Source organism: Sus scrofa, chromosome 9 (genome assembly GCF_054392235.1).
Source record: "Sus scrofa isolate SSC_HxYL_T2T_F1_AM1 chromosome 9, Sscrofa_HxYL_maternal_Yorkshire_Landrace_v2.0, whole genome shotgun sequence".
Lineage (NCBI taxonomy): Eukaryota > Metazoa > Chordata > Mammalia > Artiodactyla > Suidae > Sus > Sus scrofa.
In genome coordinates, this window is record NC_139391.1 from 112,465,659 (window position 1) to 112,489,278 (window position 23,620).

Sequence of the window (23,620 nt, forward strand, 5' to 3'; positions counted from 1 at the left end):
GTTATTCTGAGTGGATATCAAGGTGGTCCTAGTTTTTTTGTCCCTATCCCTATTGTATATTCTTACTTATTAATCTTTATTATTGCTTTTGTAGCCTGGGTATATCTTTTTTCCACGTTGTAGGACAGTATTAAATGTTTAGCATATACTTTGGGAGAAACAACAAACAACATAAGGGAATTTTTATTCTGATGTTTTTTCCTAAGCGGATTTCCAGTGTATCCTGGCTGGGTAAGTGACTTTCTTTAAATAAAGTGGTATAAAATTATATTAATTAAGTACTTGAAATGGCTGTTTCTTAAAACACTTAAAGCATTAAATACTAAGTAGGCTTTTGCATTTGTAACTTAGTTTAAAAATCATTTTAGATTCATTAAATAGTTCTTCAGTTCGTTATGCTATTTTAAAGTATGGAATACACAGATATTCACTTGATTACAATTTAAAGGTTATATGTAGTCTTAAGGAACGTTTGGCGAATGTAATTTATTAGCAGAAATCTGGAATAAGATAGCATCGCTTGATCATAGATTATCTTCAGGTTTTAATTGATTTATACATAGGTTTTTTTCATTTTCCTTTTTCTTCCCCTGTCCAGTCGTCTTGAATTGTATTATGGTCATTATAAATGGATCCAGTGTAAAGGCTCTGGATTCTATTATGTAGCTCTGAAAAATACTGTTTCTTTAATGGGTAGTTCATTTGGTTAGACTCCAAACCCTTGCTGTGTTTCTGTGGAGGGGAGGGACACAATTCTTTGAGATTTACGTGGACTCCCTAAAGTTTGGTTGTGCACAGTGTAGTTCATGGGTCAGTCAGAGATTGGACAAGGGATATACAGAATTTAATGCCTCCTCTGGGGGAGCCCCTTGTATTTGTGTTGCTTTTGGTTGCCCCTAGTTCTGTCCTCATACTGCTTAACCAGTAAAGCTTTGCTTCTGCCCAACTTGCCACCTACTGGGACCTCCCCTCAAGTGAAAAGCTATTAAAAATGGGAATTTAACCCAGTGCTGTTCTTTGAGGGCACCTCCTCCCTGCCTTCTTGTACCTTTACTTTTACAAAGTATATTTTATTCAGAATTTTCAGTTATTTTCTATAGGAGTGTTGGTTTGAGATATGCTGTCTGTCATTATTGGTAATGAACTCCATATCTTTTTAGAATTGGAAATCTCAATATGAATGTGAAGTGCTAGTTGGTTTAAATCTCAACCATGCCCCCTACTCTAGGGAGAAAGTTTCTGATTAGGGAATAGTGAAATATAATTTAGTACAAAATCCTAGACATAGATGCAAAATAGCATTTTAATGCAACTTTACCAGTATGTGAATGAAAATATAGCTGGTTGGGAATGAAGTCCTGAGTCTAAAAAAATTTTGCAATGTTGGTAAGTTCTAAGTATTTCTCTTGGCTTGTAAAGGACGGGGATGTTAGTTGGCCCTTTCATTGAGCTGATGTAGTTTCAAAGTGAGATCTGTAGTTTAGCTGAAAAAGGAATGAGAGTCATAAAGGTTTCTTCTTCTATTTAATTGTAAGTAAAATACTTATTATAATCAAGAGGGAAAAAAAAGAATTATAATCAAGAGGAAAAAAAAAGACTTAGTTGCCGTACAACTATTTTGCTAGTTATTAGGATTTCTAAATAAAAGCGACAAATAATTGCCTTGAACCAGAGAGAAGTTGCCTTTATTGTTGAGATTACAGCTGTTTACATAACTTTTGTGCAGCTGTGTTGGATGTGTGGGTGGTTGTTAAATGGTACACAGAATAAATAGCCTTGCTCGAAGAAGGATGTGTGGAAAAACCTCTTAGGGCCTAGCCTGTTAGCCAGCTATCTCAGCTATCAAGTTGACGCAGGCTTGGCAATAGTATTCCAGCCATTTTTTTCATCCAGTGGCCTAAGTGATTGTTCTATGATTGTGAAATCAAGTAAAATACCAAATCTGAGAAATTATAGCATTCTTCTGTACTTGGAATAGCACTGCTCATGTGACACAAGCAGTGTCCCTAAACTTAAGCTCAATTTAAACATTCCCCTCAGCAACCCTAGCCCTATTCTAGATGCTAATACTTAAAAGTCACATTTTCCTAAAAGTTGCTTTTTTGTTTTCTTTCTTAGAGCAAGGAATACTTAGAGGAGTTGGTTGAGATTAGACCAACTGCATAGCCACTGAAATAGTGAAGTTAGTAGCTCAGGCTACATCCTTCCTCCTTAATCTCCACCTGGGAGGTGATTTTTGGAGGTGGATTTACAGAGGATATTGACCTGCCAAACAGATGAGTTAATAGTTTGTTTACAGACCTAACAGAAATTAGCATCTCCACAAAAGTCATCAACTTGCTTATAAATCCATCTTTTCAGTGAAAAATAATACTTTTTTTTTTTGCTTTTTAGGGTCACACTTGTGGCATATGGAGGTTCCCAGACTAGAGGTTGAATCGGAGCTACAGCTGCCGGCCTATACCACTGCTCTGCAGGATCCGAGCCGAGTCTGCTACCTACATCACAGCTCAGGGCAACACTAGGTAGATCCTTAACCCACTGATCGAGGCCAGGGATCGAACCCACAACCTTATGGTTCCTACTAGGAACCGTTTCTGCTGTGCTATGATGGGAACTCCCCATAATACTCTTTGTTAAAGGCATTCATGAATACTAAATTAGAAAAAGTGACAATTTAAGAATTATACTCTGTTTATATAAAAGCACTGTACTTTATTTAACTCCATACAAAAGGTTGTGATTAAAAACATTAAATAGATAATGAGTTTTATTTTCAAGATCATTAAGTCAGTTTTTAAAATGTAGTGATTTTTTGCTTTGGTCACCTCAGCTGTCTTACTTACAGCCTCTCCTCCTTTGTTACAAGCAGGTGCTGTAAACAGCAACTTTCTGGCTTATATCCTTTAGGAGTGAACGGACTTCTCCTTCCAATCTTACTAATTCTTGAGCTTTATCTTCTAAATATTTTTGATTGTCCTCATATTTTCTTTCTAAATCTGTGGGAAATAAAAAGAAAAGGTCTGAGCAGTTATACTATGATCTCAAAATCAAATACTGATCTTTCTTTGCCTATAAGGCTCTGTTTAAGTGCCTAAGACAGTATATAGATTTTTACCTTTTAAGTAAACTCTATGAATGTCTTAAAATACTTAAAATACTTCATGAACCTAAGTGAAAAAAACTTACCTTTCAGGAGTTGCAGCTTGCTGTTTGCTTGAGCCAGAAGTGTTTTTGCTTCGTTTTGTAGCATTTCAGCTTTCCTTCTGGCATCAGCTGACTCTTCTGTTTTTTGGGCTATTAAATTTTCTACTTTCTTATACTTTTCATCAAGTTCACCATCCAGAGTCTGCAGTTCCACATTTAGGCAGAAAGAGTTAATAATGTTAGTGCTGTAATTACATTTAAGACCAATAGTATGGTTGTGGCAAGCTTGGATCAGTGATATTAACTTGCGTGGAAAGCTTTCTGAATGAAAGGCCACCAACCAGGGGTACTCAGGCTTCCAGCTATTCAGTAGTAAATAAATAATTGAAAACACTAACTTGAAATGGTGGAATTCCTGTTTTGGCTCAGCAGAAACGAATCTGACTAGGATCCATGAGGATGCAGGTTCCATCCCTGGCCTTGCTCAGTGGGTTAAGGTTCCAGTGTTGCCATAAGCTGCGATGCAGGTTACAGATGCAGCTTGGTTCCTGTCTTGCTGTGGCAAAGGCCAGCAGCTACAGCTCCAATTCAGCTCCTAGCCTGGGAACCTCCATATGCCATGGGTGTGACCCTAAACAGACATACACACACAAAAACCCCCAAGACATGATGGACTTGTGTAGGTCTCTGGGGATTAGTTCTTTCTGTGGAGATACTGTAGGAGAATTGTATGGAGGGGGAATTAGAGAAGTAGGTTTTCTCAAAGGGAGGTATGCTAAGATCCAGGTAGTTAGACATCAAAAAAGGCCAGTTTGGGGCCTTTTTTGCTATGGTGCAGCAGGATTGTTCATGTCTCTGCAGTGCCAGGACACAGGTTTGATCCCTAGCCCAGCACAGTGGGTTAAAGGATCTGGCATAGGTCGTAATGGTGGCTCAGATCTGATCTCAGGAACTCCATATGCAAAAAAAAAAGCTAGTTTTGAAAAAAAATGAGAGGACCTCCTGGATCTAGATTAATTTAGGGCTGATAGAGACTTAATATTAGGAAATCAGGGAAAAGGCAGATTTAACAAAAGAAAGGGCAAGATTATAGCATGTGGGGTTGGAGAGATGGTTCTGAGTAAGTCTTTTGCAAAATACCATTCAAACAATAGCCATTGACATAGGAATTTCATGTCATGGGGTTTTGTTCCTCTTTACTGGAATCAAATTTCATATTTATGCAGACTGCCTCTGTAAGAAGACTATGGGAGATTTATGCTCTCAGACCTGCAGGAAACTACAGATCACGGTGAAAAAGACAGATGTGGCAGTTTTAGCTATTCTTATTGTTCTGTTCTTTTCCTCAACTCAAAAGTGTAAGGGAAGTCACCTGTACCTAATGCCAAAAAGGCACAGTAACCTCCAGGACAAAATCTTGACTTCATATCCCTTACAACTATTGAACAGTTTGAGCACGCCCCTGGAATGTTGAAAAAGGTTTGTTGAGGGATAAATAATTGCTAAAACAAATTTAAGAGAGTGTTTCAGTGATTGCTTGGTTTCTAGCAAAAAATTTGTAAGGTGCTTTATTTTGCAGATAATTTGTGAAGGGGTGGTTAATTCCAAATGAGCACAGAAGAGGTTGAGATATGGTTTCCTGCTAGCTCGTCTCTGTTAGGAATTCTTTAAGCATTTTCTACCCTGCCACTTTAAAAAATTTCTTAAAGGGCCATGTAATTACTGTTATAAAGATCTTCCTGGAGTTCCCGTCATGGCTCAGTGGTTAACGAACCCCACTAGGAACCATGAGGTTGCGGGTTCGATCCCTGGCCTTGCTCAGTGGGTTAAGGATCCGGCTTTGCTGTGAGCTGTGGTGTAGGTTGCAGACGCGGCTCAGATCCCATGTTGCTGTGGCTCAGGCGTAGGCTGGTGGCTACAGCTCCGATTTGACCACTAGCCTGGTAACCTCCATATGCTGCAGGAGCGGCCCAAGAAATGGCAAAAAAGACCAAAAAAAAAAAAAAAAAGATCTTCCTAATTGAAATACAAGCTCACTATGCTTGTTTTAAGACTTCTACCCCTTCTAAACCCTTATCCAAGTTTGGATTTGAGGGCCTGTGTCACGCTTGTGGATCATGTTCACATCCACTCCCATCCTTTGCATCTGTGTCTCTGAAGACTGCTGTTTCAAAACAGGTCACTTGGGATCTTTCTGATGAGTAACTGTGGTAGGTCAGTGTCCCTGAATAATTGCAATAAAGTCAAGGAGGAGACTAGTTGCTCCTTTATCCACAAAGCTGTGAAGTTACAAAGATGTACTTACCTTCTTAACATCATCTGCACTTTGTTTCACAGCATATACTACTTTTTCAATATATTCTGCCTCCCCAGAGTTTTGAGCAGCCTTCCGCTTAAGTTCTTCCACATTCCTCTCTAGCTCGCTGATGCGTTGGGAGGCGTTAAACAAGGTTTCCTCAGAAGCTGCTGTTTCAGATTCAATCTAGAAGTACAATGTCAGTCTTTGAGTAAGACATGAATTCAAGAACTGGTAGGAAGTATTATGAATACAGGTTTAGAGGAAGATTAAAAATGCTGCCATTCTGTTGTTCTAGAACAAAAATAATAACTAAAAATAGAATTTCAAGGAAGCTGATATAAAGTGCTCAACTTGAAGTAGTTGATATATTAAATTTTTCCCTTATTGAACCACTTCCAGGCAGCTTGTTGTGTTGAGAAAGTATTTGAAGGACACCTGCAAACTTTGGCTAAATAGTGTTCCCAAATAAGCAGATGTGAGAAGAGGGATTTCCACATCAATTTCTAAATTAACATGGGTGCAGAAATGATAACTTTTGAATCACCTTTCATTTTTTTCTATCAACTCTAAATGTTAAACTCTAGTAAGGGAGGTTACAGCACTTCACAAAGTACTTGGAAAATTAATTTGAGTGTTTTCAGCTAATTAATGAAGATAGTGGAGTCTGGGAATGTTAAACTCCAAAAACTTATTATAGAATTGTAAAGTGGTGTATGGTCTGGGAAAGTTATAGCTGGAAGCTATGAACACTCAAAATTATTTAGGGGTAAAGTATCTCATCTTTGTGACTGGTGAGGGTCCACGTTTGATCTGTCTTCCAAGTGTCATCAGTATTTCTTTTTTTTTTTAAAGCTAGCCAAAGTAAGCAGTCTGACCCATGGCAAAAGTAGCAGTTTGACTGAGTACCTAATTTTTCTTAAAGATGATCTTCAAGAGTGGGTCTGTTCCATAGAATTACTCTGCCATAACTGAACTAATGGGTTAGTATACACATATGCTGAAATTAAGTATTTCAAACTATATATAATTTTTTTTTTCCCAGTAATTTTATGGCTGCACCCAGGGCATATGGAAGCTCCAAGGCCAGGAATTGAATCTGAGCCACAGCTTCGATCTACACCACAGCTGTGACAATACCAGACCCTTTAACCCTCTGAGCTGGGCCAGGGATCAGATCCGTACCTCCACAGTGACACAGGCTGCTGCAGTCAGATTCTTAACCCACTGCGCCACGCCGGGAACGCCAAAAAATGATTCTTGATCTGAGAGTTTACCCATTAATTAACTTAGAAAATACTCTTAGAAGATAACCTTTTTAGTTTCAAGTAAGTGGATAGTTTCTTACAAGCTTTTACTTGCATGATTTAGGTAAAGGTTCTCTTTATTCCTGTTGAAATGCCTGCTGCCCTCCAGGGTCCCCACCATTGTTAACTTACATCATCAAGGCAAATATCTCACCTATAATTTGATTAATAATTTCCATTTTGCTTTTTAAAACATTTTTTAAAAGTCACCTAAATAAAGTTCATTAACATGTTAACAGCATAGTGAGAAGTTTGAAAAAAAAGCTTAAAGCCAGAAAAAAACAGTACTTTAAATAGTCTGGTAGGAAAAGTTTTTCTAAACTTTTAACAAGCAGCCCAAAGAAAGGACCTTATGTATGCTCAGAATTTAACAAAGAGAGGCGGCTGAGGAAGTGTCTGGCTTCGTTTTGCTGAGAGTAATAGACAGAATCGGGGAATATGGGTTTGTATCAACCAAGGGAAGGTAAAGCAGGCTGAAAAACCATCTTCCAGGCTTTAAACATTGGAAGTTGTTGGCCTGAGAAAGGGACAGCGCTAAATAATAGATTATAAAGTATATTTGAGAAGATGGGGGTTAAATGAGTCATAGCAAATGAACCTCACGAAGATTAGAAAGAAAAATTTGTGAAAGAGTAAAATTGCTTGCATTCCTTTTAAGAGAAGATTTTCAGAATAAAGCACTAAATCCATGTGGAAATTTTTCTTCCTTTTTTTTTGGCAAACTTTGTGGCATGTGGAAGTTCCTAGGCCAGCGATTGAACCCAAGCCACTGCATTGTCAATGTTGTATCTTTAACTTGCTGAGCCACAAGAGAACTCCATCTTAGTGAATATAATACTTGGTAGGCTTTAAGAGTATTTTGCTTATAAATTAAGTTTTCCAGGCATTCTGAACAAAACAGACTGTAGAATCTAGGGGATTCCTTGAAGAATTAGAAAACTGTGTTTTTATCTTTCCTAGGCTTTTTGGGAGGATGAAAATGGAAGGAGGTTGGAGTTCCTGTCCTGGTGTAGTGAGTTAAGAATCCAACTTCAGTGGCTTATGTTGCTGTGGAGGTGTGGGTTTGATTCCCCATCCTGGTACATTGGGTTAAAGGATCTGGTGTTGCTGCAGCTTCAGCATAGGTTGCAGCTGTGGCTCAGATTAAATCCTTGGCCCAGAAACTCCTATGTGCCATGTTTGCAGCCATTAAAAAAAGAAAGAAAATGAAAGCAGGGTTAGTGTCTTCAGAGTCCTTTCTCTTTGAAAACAAAACTTCTAGCATCTGTGCTAAGGGAGATGTTCAGATTTAATTAATGGAATCCTTTAGTGTTTAATTGTAGGAATTTTCATACGTAACTGTCAAATGAATTTCTTTTCTAATGAGTTTATGTGAGTGATTTCTGCCACAAATTATAATGACTGTAGTAGCTTACCGATGTTAGCAGGTTTTGGGTTCCTTGGATGTCTTCATCTGCCTGTTTAATGGCCTTTTCTGCGGCAATCTGGGCCTTTTCTGCTTCTTCCAGAGCTTCCTTTACCATGTCTGCAGTGACTTTAACATCTGTCGCACTTTTGCTGTGTAAAAAATGAGACAGTATTAGATGTGTTCATAAAAAAAGTATTTCCTCTCAGAAAAAAACGTTCTTTGAAATGACCCAGAGAATTTCACGTGGGTCACTCTGAGAACTTTCACTGGTTACACGCTTTTTTACTCCCATGCCAGATACACGAAATAAGCCCCCTGAATGCCATGTTCTTCAGATACCTGGCTCTTTGAGCTTCTTCTAACAGCAGCTCAGCTCTGGCAATGTCAGCAGCACTTTGCTGTAGAATAACCTCTACTTGAGAAAGGCTTTCAACTCGTTCACGAATATCTTCTGTCAAGTTCTGTAACTGCTGTGGGGTGCTAGGCATTTCCATTTTCAATACTTCGTTAGCAACTGCTTCAATACTGTCCAGATCAGCACTGTCCTCTGTTAAAAGCAAAGATGTTCCCATGAAAAGGTGAAAGTCATAGATGGCTCACTCAGTTCAACCACTTATTGGTCACCTACTATGTGATCAGCCTGGTGGAGTTACACCAAGACAGAGGTCCTTCCTATTTAAGAATTTTTATGCTGAGCTCGGGAGATGAGAACTACACACAGGAGAAAGTAATGCAGACAGTGTACTGGCATTGGCTGTAGGCTGGGTCATCAGGGAAGACTGGAGGGTGAGGGACTGGTCAGGGTCTGAAGGACAACAGGATTTGAGAGAAGAGAGGATGTCTCTGGACAGAGAGAAAGGATGAGCAGAGAAGTTATGTGGAAGTGAGTGAAGCAAATGGTACAGACTGTAGCAAACAGTAGAGGCCAGGGTATAAAGCTGGGACTTGATCCTAAAAGGCAATGAAGACTTTCAGTTGAGGTTGAAAGATTCAGAAGGAACCGACTGTTAAGTGCAAATGTAAGTGCTGAAATTCTTAATAAATTATTTGGATTCAGAAAATTACATAAAGGGAGAAAATCCAGTCAGAAGCAAGAGAATCAGGGTAGTATCTTATCAAAGAAGGTCAAGCAAGGAGTTTCAAATATCCAACGTGGAAACAAAAAAATACCAAAGAGTTTAAGCTTTAAAATTGTCATTAATTTTTAGCTTTTGTTTTTAAGCTGTGAAAGTAGATAAAAATGGATCCCCAAGGAAAAGATGACTGAATGATGGCTTCCACAGAATATTGATTCCATAAAACATCCTTAGCAAATACAGTTGGCTCCTTACTTATTAACCATTCCACTTTTTTCCTTGCCAACAGAATAGTGATTTTGTTTGGGTGCTACCTCTAGGGTAAGGTAACCTTATCAACTGAGACTTAAATACTGAGTACCTTGCAGTTAGACTAATCCCATTCCATTTGTTATTGACATCTATGCATGGGCATGGCCAATGAGATTTGTGGAGATGACGTTTCAAAGGCTTCTGGGAAAGATTTCCTCTCTTTAAAAATGATACAACAGGAGTTCCCGTCAAGGCGCAGCAGAAATGAATCCAGCTAGGAACCATGAGGTTCCACATTCAATCCCTGGCCTTGCTCAGTGGGTTAAGGATCCAACGTTGCTGTGAGCTGTGGTGTAGGTCGCAGACGAGGCTCGGATCTAGTGTTGGTGTAGTTGTGGCGTAGGCCAGCAGCTGTAGCTCCGATTACACCCCTAGCTTGGGAACCTCCATATGCCACGGGTGTGGCCCTAAAAAGCAAAAGAAAAAAAAATAACAGGTGGTCTCTTCTATTAGATATTATTATATCTTTATGTGAAGGTTGGAACTTTGGTAGCCACCTTACAACCAAGGAGGAACTAGCCTAACAACAAAGCTGATAGGCTTAAAAATGATAGAGCAGAAAAATAAGAAATGCCTGGATCCCTGAACCATGGCTCTATGCTACTACTGAACTTGTGTGTTATAAAATACATTTTTTTTATTTTTTTTTTTGCTCTTTTTGTCTTTTCCAGGGCTGCACTCACGGCATATGGAGGTTCCCAGGCTAGGGGTCCAATCGAAGCTGTAGCCGCCGGCCTACGCCAGAGCCACCGCAGCTCGGGATCTGAGCCGAGTCTGCGACCTACACCATAGCTCACAGCAACGCTGGATCCTTAACCCACTGAGCAAGGCCAGGGATGGAACCCAAAACCTCATGGTTCCTAGTTGGATTCGTTAACCACTGAGCCACGACTAAGAACTCCTTTTTTTGTTTGTTTGTTTTTAAGTCCATTTCAGTTGAGAGTTTTTTTACCTTGTGGCCAAAACCATCCTTACTGATAACACTCAAACTGACCAGCAACGCTTATAAGCTGGACCACAAATCCTAGAGATTTTCTGTTTTTGTATAGAACATAAACCAAAGGTTTAATAAATATCCTGTAAGCAGTACGATTACAAAGTTCTGGGGGCAAAGCCATAATAAACTGTACTTTCAGTTAAGGTTCTTCACTTGATCTTAGCTGAAAGGCAGTTCAAGTTACGGTTCTAATATCAATATATAATCTAACACAAATTCCAAATTCAGTTCTCACAGTATGTTTGACTTCCTGATTTGCTACTTGGGTATCACATCAAGTGTATGTATATCTGCATAAATCACAGGTCATTTATGTATAGATAGATAAACCTTGTAAGAAATGGTTTTAACATGGAAATTTCTTTTTGGGGGGAATAGTCTCTTCCCTGCCAGAAGTTGGCTTTATTTAAAATGCAGATTTGAATTACGGCCTCTTACAGACTCTTATAAAATTGTTTTATATTGCAAGATAGGAAAAAATGTCTAAAAGTAACATGAAAAAATTTCTTACGGGTCAAAAAGTCCCTGATTTGCTTGATCAGATTTCTCAAGTCCTCATTGCTCTTGTCCACTTTTTCTTTGGTAGCATTGGCTTTCAACAGAACATCTTGAGCATTCTGTTTTGCTTCATCTGCTCTCAGTTTTGCTTCAGAGACCTATGTATGAGGGATAAATTACCCATGAAACAGTGTCACTCTTTCTAAAGTAGATTATAAATGGTTCAGAAAACAATATTTGAAAACTAAGCATCTGGAATCATGGCTTTTAGAAATGAATGTCTCTGTTCAACCATGTTCCTGTGTAGACTGAAAATATTCACTATACAGATTCCTATACAGTCTTCTTACAGAGCTAGGGCTAGCATATCAATTTTTTTTCTAGTTTTAACTCCTCCAAAACATTGGCCTGTAAAAGGTTCCTTTGTCTTTTTCTCAGGTATCAACATAAATACTTCAGTTAACATAGTTAATAATTTGTCGTGTGTCATTTCAGAAGAAAGGATAGAACTTTTGAAATTCACCTAGATGTATTCATAACCCTGGACCCATGGTTGGTAACATGGTTTTATCTCAAATCATCATCATGAGAAAGAAGCAGATTCTTAAACCATCTGTAAATAAAAACCTTATCTCGTTCCCTGACCTGTCAAAAACTTAGGCGTTTTTACTTTAGTCAGCACTTGGAATTGATTTCTCCCTTCCAGATCATCCAGTCTTAACTGAAAGCAAACAAACAGCAAAAACAGGTCAGGCACTGAATTACCATCTTGGAGAGCTGTTCCACCTCAGCCAAGGCACTCAGGACATCTTGGTCAAAGTCCATGGCTTTCTGCCAGGCGCTGTGTGCGACGGTGACCAGCCCACCACAGCCAGGCCCCCCACACTTCTTCTGTCCTTCGTCAGTTCTGCAGTTTGGGCCGCCACACTCTGTCTCGGAACAGGAGGCCCCTGGAGGCGTTCCACACGTCTGCAACGAGCCAGGGAGCAAGCGCAGGGTGCAGAGTGAGTCTGCTGAGTGAGTCCCTGACAGCTGTGCCGGGCCTGGGTGGCCCCAGAGAGTGTGTAGGTGGTCCTCAGCAAGGGTGCTTGAAAGCGGTGTTGAGGATGGAGAGGACCCAAAGAGCTTAGACATACGCTAACCTGCTGTATTTCCAAAGATACAGTGATACATTCCAACCCTGCAATAATCAGCTGTCTAGTGAACTCCATATGGTCCCGGTGCAGGGCACAAGCATTATCTGTTCTATCAACCTCAAGTCTGCTGATTTGAAAGCCAAAGAATGCTTCCCCTTTAACCTAACTGGTTGGGTTTACCAAAAAATAAAAAAAAAATAAAAAAAAAATGGTACTGGGACTCTTCTTCAGACCTGCCACCATGTTAACTGTTTTGGTTGGTGAAAAGGGTGACATAAAAGGTCCATTAATGGGCGTTTTAGGATCACTTTACGTAAAACAGCAGGAAAGTATGAAGCAGGAGTTCCTGCTGTGGCGAAGTGGGTTAATGATCTGGCTTGTCTCTGTGGAGGCATCGGTTTGATGCCTGGTAGTGGGTTGTAGTGTGGACTCAGATAAGATTCCTGGCTTGAAAATGTCCATACGCTACAGGTGCTGCCAAAAAAAAAAAAAAGGAAGGCAAAGGAGAGATCACTGAGGATTGTTATAATTGGAGAAGGAGTGCTGGCTGGTGGGATTTGATCAGGGGGAGTCAGGGGACATCCCAGATGGGAGAAGAAGAGAGAAAACAAAGGTGAATATAACTGCCCAAATAAACAGCCTCCAAACTCCCACCAGACTCCTCCTCTCTTCTCTACCAGAAACTTAGAGAGAGACCAGGACCTGGTTGTAGCACATACATGGTAAACTGATAAATTACGAGTTTGCTATATGATGGAAAAGGCGGAGCAGGAAGAACAATTGTGTTTAGAGCTATCCTTTTGGAAAATGCTCATGTTGAAGAGGTAAGAGATACACTGCAGTGAAAATTGGCTAACAGAATATTCCCAAACAGGAATTCCTTTTAAGAAATAAAAGTAGTTTTAAAAGAAATACACTCAATTCTTTAACCTAGTAATTTTGTGATAATTTATAATCCCATTATATGTTTAACAATACAAATCTCTGGGCCAGAGACCAGAGCTGGGGAAATAATAAATAATAGCATTTCATGTATCTGGCTTTTAGCACATAGCTTCAGAAAGCAAAGTTTATTCTACATGTTACACAAGAACAAGAGCCTTAATCAAGAAGAGAAGCGTTGAGACCTTAGGGATGTTTTCTAAAAAAAACCTGACAACACTAGAAGATCTGTTTTATTTCAGCAGCCTGGCAGGCTTGAAAAAAACAGTATGGGTCTAACTAAATATACACAAAGCACTGAAGGTACTTGAAAAACACAAAGGGGCAAAAGTCTTTCTACACAAGCGGCAGTATGGAACAGATAAAGGGAGTTCTCAGAGGGTTTTGTTTTTTTTTTTTCCCCTTGGCCACACCCATGGCATGTGTAAGTTCCCATGGCCAGGAATCAAACTGGAGCCACAGCAGTGACCAGGCAGGATCCTTAACCACACGGCTGCCAGGTAATTCCTCTTGCAGGATTGTTAACAAAGGCACAGGTCAAGAAGGAAAGCAGCTGAGTTCCTGGGCAGTTCCCCGCAGGGATGCGAAGGCAAGCCCACGGCAGGCTCCCACGCCTATGGCTGGAGGAACCTGTCCTCGGGCCCCCGGCTCCTAGGATGCCCTCGGCTGCCAAGCAAACATCCTTCGGCAGGCTTAGCTGTTTTTCATTTCAGTTTCATTTTAAAGATTTTCTTTGTGATGACTAGTTTTTCTTAGAATTTGTAAGGAAAGCATCAATACGGGACAGAAGGAAGACTGAGAGCGTTGGCATTTCTTGCCTACGTATAGTGGCTTTGTCTCACCCTGGGTGCAGTTACACATTGCTCCAGCTCTCCATTTCTCTATTAAAGAAATAGTGACAGAAGATCTCCTGACTCCCTATTTCTACCAGATGCCATCAAGGTTCCTAAGATAATCAATACATAACCTTGTAGGTGGTCAATCGAATTTGCCGCAATACACAGAAGGGGAGAGAGGGGAAAAGGCAGAGAGGGAGGGGGGACTGTCTCTAAGACAAAATTGCAATTTACACCACCTGCTATGCACCCACCTTCCTACCTTTATTATTCCTCTGTGTTTCTAAGCTTTATAAAGTAAAAATGTATTAAAACTGTGCTCCAGATTCTTTAAGATAGGAACTCTTCCATGAAAAACAATAATAAAGGGAGCAAGAGGAAGAAATAGGCTTAGTTTGGCTTTGGGGGGGGGCTTTCTGCCTGATTTTCATTAAACTCACTCACTACTCAATGTCTTTTGGCTCCAGAGTTACTTTTTAAAAGCTTCTGGGAAATGAATATACCTTCTAGGCTGGTCTCAAGGTTAATCTTCACCAGGAAAAGTTACTGGGACAAAGGGACATTTTAACTAACCTACCCATGAAAAAAAATTCTCTAGGTCCCTTTAACTTTTTTAGAAAGTCTCTCCCAGAATGATTCCCAATTGCTCAACAATGAGGTGGAGTTTGTACTTCAAATCAGAACAAAGTAAAAAAAGAAATGTCCACAATATAAAAAGGATCCAGTTTAAATAAGTCCCTGAGTCAGTTCAGCAGCATGGGAAAGTAGGCTTGACTCTTTGGTTGAACCACAGAGAAACCACCAGAAGAGAGGAAGGCTGGAGATGGGCATGTTGTTTTTACTCCAGCTTGGTCACAGATAACCCCAGACTGGGCCAGAGACCGGAGCTGGGAATTTTCCCTCTTGCGGACTCATTTGCAAAGTGGACAGTGTTAAAGACAATGCAGGGTGTTTTTTCTCCTGCAGGATGAAAACCCTTGAGGCAAAACCCTCAAACCTTACCAGCTCAGCAGCAGTTGAAAGGTCCAGACTCTGTAGTTTGCCCGCCAGTTCATCCAGAAGGCGGGCCTGCTCCTCCTGTTTGTCCCTGAATTGGGACTCTTGCTCCAACATCAAGTCTTCCACTCTGTCTCGAATGAGGGCCGACTGCTCCACAGTGCTGTTGGAATCCGTGGTGGAAGCATTCACCCTCTCCTCTGCCTCCAGAGACATCTGGAAATACTTGGTAATGCTGTCCAAGGCGCCTAGGGCATGGAATGAAATTAACCACCGTTAATCCTCCTGGACCCAATCTCCCCATCAAGCAGCAGCTGTATTTCGCGTCTTCCAGCCCTAAATTGACCGTATGGTTTTGTTTTAAAATTCAAGGAATAAAATATTGAAGAAGTATAACTCCTTTCATGATCAGTGAATATGCTGGGTCCCGTTAGTACCTAACTCTGGCTCCGGAGGATGCCGAACATCTGGATTAGAAGATTCAGTCCATCATGTAGCTGTTGTTTCTACACGCAGGTAAGCATCCAGTTCTTTTTTTTTTTTTTTTTTTTTTTTCTTTTTGCCATTTCTTGGGCCGCTCCCGCGGCATATGGAGGTTCCCAGGCTAGGGGTCGAATCGGAGCTGTAGCCACCGGCCTACGCCAGAGCCACAGCAATGTGGGATCTGAGCCGCGTCTGCAACCTACACCACAGCTCACGGCAACGCCGGATCATTAACCCACTGAGCAAGAGCAGGGACCGAACCCGCAATCTCATGGATCCTAGTCGGGTTCGTTAACCATTGAGCCACAAACGGGAACTCCCAGTTCTTTCTAAGTAATTGGTATTAGGCAGACTGTAGAGTACATAGCCAGATGATTTTTCCCTTTTCTCAGTCATTTGACTATTTAGATCTACTCAAATGACTAATATTATAAACATAAAGCATCCTGACATGTTTTAGCTTTAAGGATCTAAACCCCCAAACAAGCAGTCGTGCATAAAACAGGATGGGTAGGATGATCTGACATATTTGCACTTTCTTTCTTTTTTTTTTTTTTTTGTGGCTCCCTATAATGTGGTCTGTGATATCAATACATGAAGGATTTGCAAACAGAATTTCCTGACCAAATCATACTCTTGAATATAAAAGGATTTGCAGAAGTATCAATTTAATTCTTAACTATTATAAGAGCCCCTTTCTAAGAGAAGGCAAGAAGTTAAACTACTAACTGAAAAATGATCAAGAAACAGAAGCCATTCTAATGCAACAACCACTGCTCACTCCATGTGACCCCCTTTTGTGTCAGTCTCTCTGCGTCCTGTGTCCCACATTTGTACGGTAGAGACTTTAATCCTTATTTGCGCCAAAGACTCGATGAGAAAAAGCTTTAACGTTACTACAAAGCACTTCATTTTTTTTTTTTTTTTTTTTTTTTTTTTCTGAAAGTGCTCTATTAAAAGCATCTTCACTAGGGATTTACCATCGTGGCTCAGCAGAAACAAATCTGACTAGCATCCATGAGGACACAGGTTCGATCCCCAGCCTCATTTAGTGGGGTAAGGATCTGGCATTGCCATTAGCTGTGGTGTAGGTCGCAGATGGGGCTTGGATCCCGTCTTGCTGTGGCTGTGGTGTAGCCCAGCAGCTACAGCTCCGATTTGACCCATAGCTTGGGAATCTCCATATGCCTCATATGCAGCCCTAAAAAAAGACAAAAAACAAAACAAAACACCCTTCATTAAAAGGACAGATGGTAAAATCCATTGTCTAGGATTAAGCGTTTGCACAAAAAAAAATGCTCACCCCGAATATCTGAGTTTTTGATAAATTCCAGTTGTTCAGCAAGCTCTTTCACTGTGTTTTCTAGGCTTTCAGCTTCTGCCTGTAGAGAATCCAGTTCTCTTGCTGTGCTGTTGCTTTGCAAAGCTGCGTCAGATAATTTTCCTTCTACTTGAGCCATCTTTTCTGTAACATCTTTGGTCAGTTTCCTGTAAAGAGAAGGATAAATTTACTTAAGGAAAACAAAGGGAAAACATGAGATCTCGTTTTTATGTTTTCTGCTAATATTGTACCTATGGCTCTGTAATTTCAAACCAATTCAGTAATTTGCAATAGTTCATCTTTAAGTACTGGTTGTGTACTTCTTATCATCAAGAGACTATACGGAAGCTAATAATTTTTCTTTCTTCCAAGGCGCTGAAGAAACACACAGCAGCACCACTCAGCTGCGTCATATCGGATGGGCTCTGGGAGGGATTCTGAATATCGGGTGTAACCTCAGGTCTAGAGCATGGAGTCCCAGCTCTGTACATAAGCAGCCCACACGATCCCACAAACTCAGAATACATAACCGACTCCAGTCTAGAAGTATGCCTGCCAGCGACCTGCCAAACATGCTCTGATCTGAATCTTAGGGATCTCCTTCAAGATGGGACATGCTTAAAGGAAGCCCCCCAGTCACCAGGGAAAACAGTGGGAGCAGTAGCCCAAGGGAGCTTTTCACACATGCCTCCATTGAGCAGAGTCCCACCCAAGGAACCTTCCTCTTAATGCCAACAAAAGCAACCCTTTCATTTTCCTCATTTACCTGCTGAGTGGAATATGATAACCGTGTAGCTTTCACAATAATTCATTGGCAATCTAAACCCAACTGCATTATCTGTATCTTCACATCTCCAAAGCCGTACTGCAGGCATCTACTTGCCTATTACTCATACATAAGGTTGTACATGTGTACTTGTGTCACAAAGAAATATTCGAGAAGACCTTAGCTCTGGGTATGACCTAATTGAATAGTGTTCTCAGGGATATAATTGTAGAAAAAACTGGGAAAATGTAGCAATGCTGAAAGGTTGGGCCATTTGAAAAATGATATTGAAGGCTGAGATAATACCATGACCCAGCTCAAAGAAAAAGTACTTTAAAAAAAAAAAATACTTAAAAGGATTTGTGGGTTAAATTACATGTTATAAACCTAAATGCCTTTTTTCCTGAGGCTAGTCTCTTTTTGCAGTGCTTTGCTTTTATTAATGTGTTGATTCACAGAGGGCTTTTGGTTTCTTCTCAGGCCTCATACAATGTTATTAATTTTTAAAAATCAAATCTAATGTGGTATATTTTTAAATCATGCCATCTTGGATTCTAAAACATGCAGTGTCCTTGGATACTGTGTTGAGAAAAGATTAATGAAACTAGTTTTCCTGAGCTGATTTACAGTCTTGTCTGATCAGATGAATAGTGAAGGTAGAAACAGAGCTGTTTGAGGAATGTAATCGCTCTTCTGGCAAACTCTTGAAGGATACCAGTTTTTTTTTTTTTTTTTTTTTTGTTCTCCCTTAGGTGCATGACACCAAAGCCAAGAAATCATTTCCTAAATGGGCTTGTTCTCAGACCATGGCCTTCCAAAGCTTGTTATCGCTACATGTAAGGAGACTGAGCTGCCATGGTCTTTTTAATGAGGTAAAATTCCTCATTAAATGCATTATCGCCCCACATCAGACATGTTCTAAAACCCTGGTCGACCACATGATCTTGGGCACAAGATCTGAGGCTTGAAATCAAGAGACCAGCCAGTTACTTTAAATCTAGAAGGTCTAGGAAGGACCTCCTACAAGGTACTTGAGCTGTCGGCTCTCAGCTTCTTGCTTTTCATGCATAGTGTTTAAATAAAGAGTCCATCTGGCTTCTTAGAGATGCTGATTCAAGTCCGATCATACAAAAATGTTACCATGGTTCTGCCATGATGTACGATTGCCTCAATGTACAGGATTTAGCTATGAAGCCAACCCCTTGGTCACGCCAAATACTGAGTCTACAGTAAAAACCCCTAGCATTTGAGGGAACACACATGCTTCATACCTTTCCTGTTTTGTGCTTTAGTCTAGATCTTATTATGCTGTTTTGGGGGATGTCCTTTTTGGCAAAGGAGCTTGGAATGTGTGAGAGCAGGAGAAAGAAGGCTTGGAGAAGCTGTAACAATTGACCCTTGAGAAACCATTGTCACTCAGCTCAATTCTCCCTCTTTCCACTGGCAAAATACACACTGTCAAGTCAGAGCGATGATTATAGGGAAGGGCTAAAAAGAGAAGTTTTCGTTATGGAGAATTTGTTATAATTTGGTGAATGAAGCACTGCTCTAGTGGACCAACAGCTGAGCAGTGGAAACAACCTAGAAATAGGGATCCCATTTGTGGTAATGGAATTTCCTTGGTGGTAGCAAAGCGTATGGTAACAATTTATGGTTTTTTTTGCAGTTGTACTGTCATTTTATAGATGAATCCTTTTGTTACTCTTTAAGGGAAAGGCAAATACCATCCTCTCCTTCTCCACAGGAGAGAAGAGAGGGGCTCAGGAATGAGCCATTCAAGTTCACGAGCCTACCAAATATGGAGTTGTGACTCTGTTATGGACCCTTGGTCTCCAAACTCAGCATCCTTGCTCCGCTCCTGCTCGAGAGCACTGTTTGCAGACAAGAGCGCCGACTGTAACATGCACACATCTGCACCCCAGTCCCCACAACTGGGGTCCCCACGATGTGCCTGTGTTCGCTCGCCCATATGTCCAGAGGGGCGACTGCAGGACCGTGAATGGCCCAGCATCTGTTTTCACTCACCGCACTAACCCTGCCCCCTGATGGAGGCGCCGCAGTTCGGATTCATTAAGTTGATACAATACCGTGAGCTGTTCCTCTGGCTCATCAACTACTTACTCCGCTTCCTCAAAGAGATTCCCGATGTTCTTCAGCGGCTCTGCGGCCGGGCTCTGGGCCAGGATGTCTCTGATCTCGTTGACTTTCTTCTCCACTGAGTCCACAGTCTCCCGGTAAGGCCCGATCACACCACTGATCTTCAAGGCCTTGGCCTTCTCCAGGAACTTCTGGGTCCTGTTGGTCAGCTCAGCGATGATCACATCCCAAAGGGCAAAGCACTGGTGGCAGGGCGTGCAGTCGGGGAAGACCCCCGAGTACCCTCGAGTGCACTTGTCGCAGCGGGGACCCTCCACACCCTCGACGCAGACACACTGGCCGGTGGACTGGTCACACTGCGGCGTCTCGATGCCCCTGGGGTCGCAGTCACAGGCTAGAAGGGAGACAGCAGTGCTGGCTGATCACCTAGATGACATACCTCAGCGATTTGGCACTTAAGAATCCTCAGCCACTGCTGCAATGGGAAGGTTTGCATGTGGTCCAGGACAGTTTACCAACAGCCCCCAGACACCGCAGCTGCTTCTTCCAGAACACACATTCTCTCAACCCTGGCTAACCACTTCTCAACAGTAACAGTGATAATAAATTTTAAGTGAGCACTTTCTGTGCCTGTCATTGTACAAATGGTTTACATGCATCATCTCATTTAATCCTCACAATAACCAGACGGGATCTAGTGTCACAAGAATCGGGTTTGTTTCATTGGGTCACATCTGTTGGGCCCAGGGAAGTACCCAGGCTAGGGGTGGAATCAGAGCTGCAGCTGCCTGCCTACACCACAGCCACAGCAATATCAGGTCCTTAACTCACCGAGCAAGGCCAGGGATTGAACCCGCACCCTCATGGACACTATGTCGGATTCTTCACCCAAAGAACCACGATAGGAACTCCAAGAATCAGCTTTATAGATGTGGAAACTGAGGTTTAGAGAAATTCCACAACTTCCCCAAATCTTCCAGGAAGGACCTGGCCGAGCCAGGATTCTAATTCAGCACTCTGCAGCTCCCAAGGCTGTGCTCGTAAAGCTCTGTCCTGCCTCTTACTTTGTTTGACCTGCCTCTGAATCCTATCAGGACAGAGAAATCAAGTAACTGCCTGATGACTGAGGCCTCTGGCCTAAGATAAAGCACTAATGAGCAGCTCCCAATATACCGCCACCCCCCATCCTCTACCTGGTCACAGAGCACAACAGTGAAGGCTTAGTGAAATGCAATAAACTGCATAAAAAGAAAACTAAATCAGAGAGAAGTCTCAGGAATTCTAAGTCTCTGGTTACAAGGCTTTCAATTAAGTGTGATGGGTGTCTGCCATTATAACAGCCCCCAGCACTAAGCATGGTTTCATAAAACTTTCTATCAGCAGTGGTGCAAAGGGCCTTGGGAGCCTTTCAGGCCCAAACCTCTCACCGGCCTAAGAGGCTTGGCATCTTAAAAGGAACCAAAAGGTACAGGGTGAACTTGGTGGTGTTAGCCAGCAGACTGCAGCTGAGATAACTGATGCAATACCTGTGCCCTTGAACCCTGGCTCACAGCCCCAAAGCTCAGGTGACTAGCCCAACTTTGTATCAACACTTCACATTTCACAGTATTTGTACAGTGTGTGAATGACAAATGGGCTGTACACACATCTTATCTCTGGCCTTAAATCCCTTCTGGGAAAAGGTGGGGATAAAAATAAAACCGAGTATCTTATTTTCCTAACTAGATTGAGGACTCCAAGGGCAGAGGTACATCTTAAACTGTTTTTTTCTATTCTCAGCTCTGAACACAGGGTTAACTTGCAAACAGTTCCGCTGTCTTTACCAAATGAGGCTCTATCCTCAACTTTTGGTACAGGTACACACCCTACAAAAGAAAACAATCCTCCTAAAATGTAATGTCAACACCCAACAGAATCATACTGTCAGGTAGCTTTGCACCCCACAGTACAGTGCTGCACTAGTTATAATAGTCAAGACAAGGAAGCAATCTAAATGTCCATCAACAGATAAGTAGATAAAAGAAGATGTGGTTCATACGTAGAATGGAATACTACTCAGCCATAAAAAAGAATGAAATAATGTCACTTGCAGTAACATGGATGGACCAACAGACTACCATACTAAGTAAAGTCAGAGAAAGCCAAATATCATGTGGTATCACTTATATGTGGAATCTAAAAAAAGGATACAACCGAACTTATAAAACAGAAATAGACCCACAGACATAGAAAACAAACTTGTGGTTACCAATGGGGAAAGAGGGGGAATAAATTGGTAGTTAGGGATTAACACATATACATTTCTATATATAAAATAAACAACAGGGTGCCCGTTGTGGCGCAGCAGAAACGAATCCGACTAGGAACCATGAGGTTGTGGGTTCGATCCCTGGCCTTGCTCAGTGGGTTAAGGATCTGGCATTGCCGTGAGCTGTGGTGTAGGGTGCAGATGCGGCTCAGATACCGTGTTGCTGTGGTTGTGGTGTAGGCCAGTGGCTACAGCTCCAATTAGACCCCTAACCTGGGAAACTCCATATGCCACAGGTGCAGCTCGAAAAAGACAAAAGGCAAAATAAAATAACTAAAATATGAAATAACAACAAGGACCTTCTGTGTAGTACAGGGAACTATACTCAATATTTTGTAATACTTTGAAATAACCTATAAGGGAAAAGAACTTGAAAAAGAATTTCTGGAAACAAAGTGTGTATGTGTGTGTGTGTGTGTGTGTATATACACACATTATATATATATATACATAATATATATATACACATATATATACATAATATATATACACATACACATATATATACATAATATATATACACATAATATATATACACACATTATATATATACATAATATATATATACACATATATATATACACACATAATATATATATATACACATTATATATATATACACACATAATATATATATATACACACAATATATATAAACTGAATCACTTTGCTGTACACCTGAAACAAAACAATTTTACCAGATGATACGGAAATCCCTCCCTAAAGTTGACTCAGTGTAGACCTTCTGATATTAGCATTAGCTGAGTTCTTCCCATTCTCCTGATTGTAGAAACTGATGAAGGCAGTGGTTTTTCTGGGGCCTTTTCCATTTTTTGGGGTGTCATTAGGTATTTCACTAGAAAAAGATTCTGCAGTCCAATGAGTATGGGATATGATTGGGTTAAAAAAAATGTGAACCAGGGTTTTTCCAGTAGAACCCTGTGAGTCTTAAATATGCTGATCTTTGGACTCTTTAAGAGGAGGCCCCACAACAGAGGCCTGGGTAAAGAAGATAGACACACAGTGGAATACTACGCAGCCATGCGCAGGACCACAGATGGACTCAGAGATTATCTTACTCAGTCAAGTCAGTCAGACAGAGACATACATACCTGTGATCATCTTCCAAAAACGCTCTAAGTTACCTGGGCCACCCAGGTCCTAGCCTCTCAAACTTAGGCATGCATCAGAGTCACCTACAGGGCTCATGAACACCACCTTTCCCTCACCTACTCTCCCATCCCCCAGATCTGGAATTAGTGGGACCTGAGAATTTTCGTTTCTAGCAGTTTCCAGGGGATGCTGATGTTGAGGGTCACTACACCCCGTATGGAGGAACACTAACTTATGTTCTCAGCTGTTCACCTTCCTTTGCATGTTAAATGTGTGTGTTAGGTGAGAGCGTGTGTAGCCAGTGTGTGTGGCGTGGAGCAGTCCTGATTTTCAAGTTTACCGATGTAAGCTGATGCACAGGCCCCAGGAGCTTTGGTAGACGGCCTTCACGATGCCACGTGGGATGCATGAGACTGTCAGTCACTTCTGCCCTGCAGGCCCCAGCAGGTAGCCCTGTGAGGGACCTTAGTGGCCCAGCGGGTCTGTCCTACTCCACGGTCTCTCCCTCGGGCTTAGGACAGTGGAGGCAGGTGCTGCACATGCTTTTAGTTTGCTCAGATTTTTTATTTTCCCTAGATAAT

The 23,620-nt window shown here is 41.3% G+C and overlaps 1 protein-coding gene and 1 long non-coding RNA gene across 4 annotated transcripts in view; one reads left to right on the forward strand and one right to left on the reverse strand.

The window, feature by feature from the left end:
* Positions 1-2,694: 2,694 nt before the first annotated feature.
* Positions 2,695-23,620, reverse strand: part of LAMB1 (laminin subunit beta 1) — a 76,421-nt gene continuing 55,495 nt past the window's right edge. For 2 of the 3 annotated variants that reach the window (XM_084977463.1, XM_003130269.6), the window contains exons 25-34: positions 19,643-20,012; positions 16,738-16,922; positions 14,958-15,199; positions 11,807-12,010; positions 11,055-11,199; positions 8,498-8,705; positions 8,166-8,307; positions 5,453-5,629; positions 3,190-3,349; positions 2,695-2,999 (exon numbers count right to left, since the gene is read on the reverse strand). In XM_084977463.1, the coding sequence (XP_084833589.1) occupies positions 2,863-2,999; positions 3,190-3,349; positions 5,453-5,629; positions 8,166-8,307; positions 8,498-8,705; positions 11,055-11,199; positions 11,807-12,010; positions 14,958-15,199; positions 16,738-16,922; positions 19,643-20,012 (1,970 nt within the window). In that variant the 3' untranslated portion in view covers positions 2,695-2,862. Of the gene's footprint in view, positions 3,000-3,189; positions 3,350-5,452; positions 5,630-8,165; positions 8,308-8,497; positions 8,706-11,054; positions 11,200-11,806; positions 14,773-14,825; positions 15,200-16,737; positions 16,923-19,642; positions 20,013-23,620 lie in introns of all 3 variants that reach the window. The other variant, XR_014816137.1, reaches the window with a different exon arrangement.
* LOC100623096 (uncharacterized) lies at positions 14,696-20,238 on the forward strand. Its single transcript, XR_305640.4, has 2 exons — positions 14,696-15,467; positions 19,232-20,238. It is a non-coding gene; the product is annotated as an uncharacterized LOC100623096 (long non-coding RNA).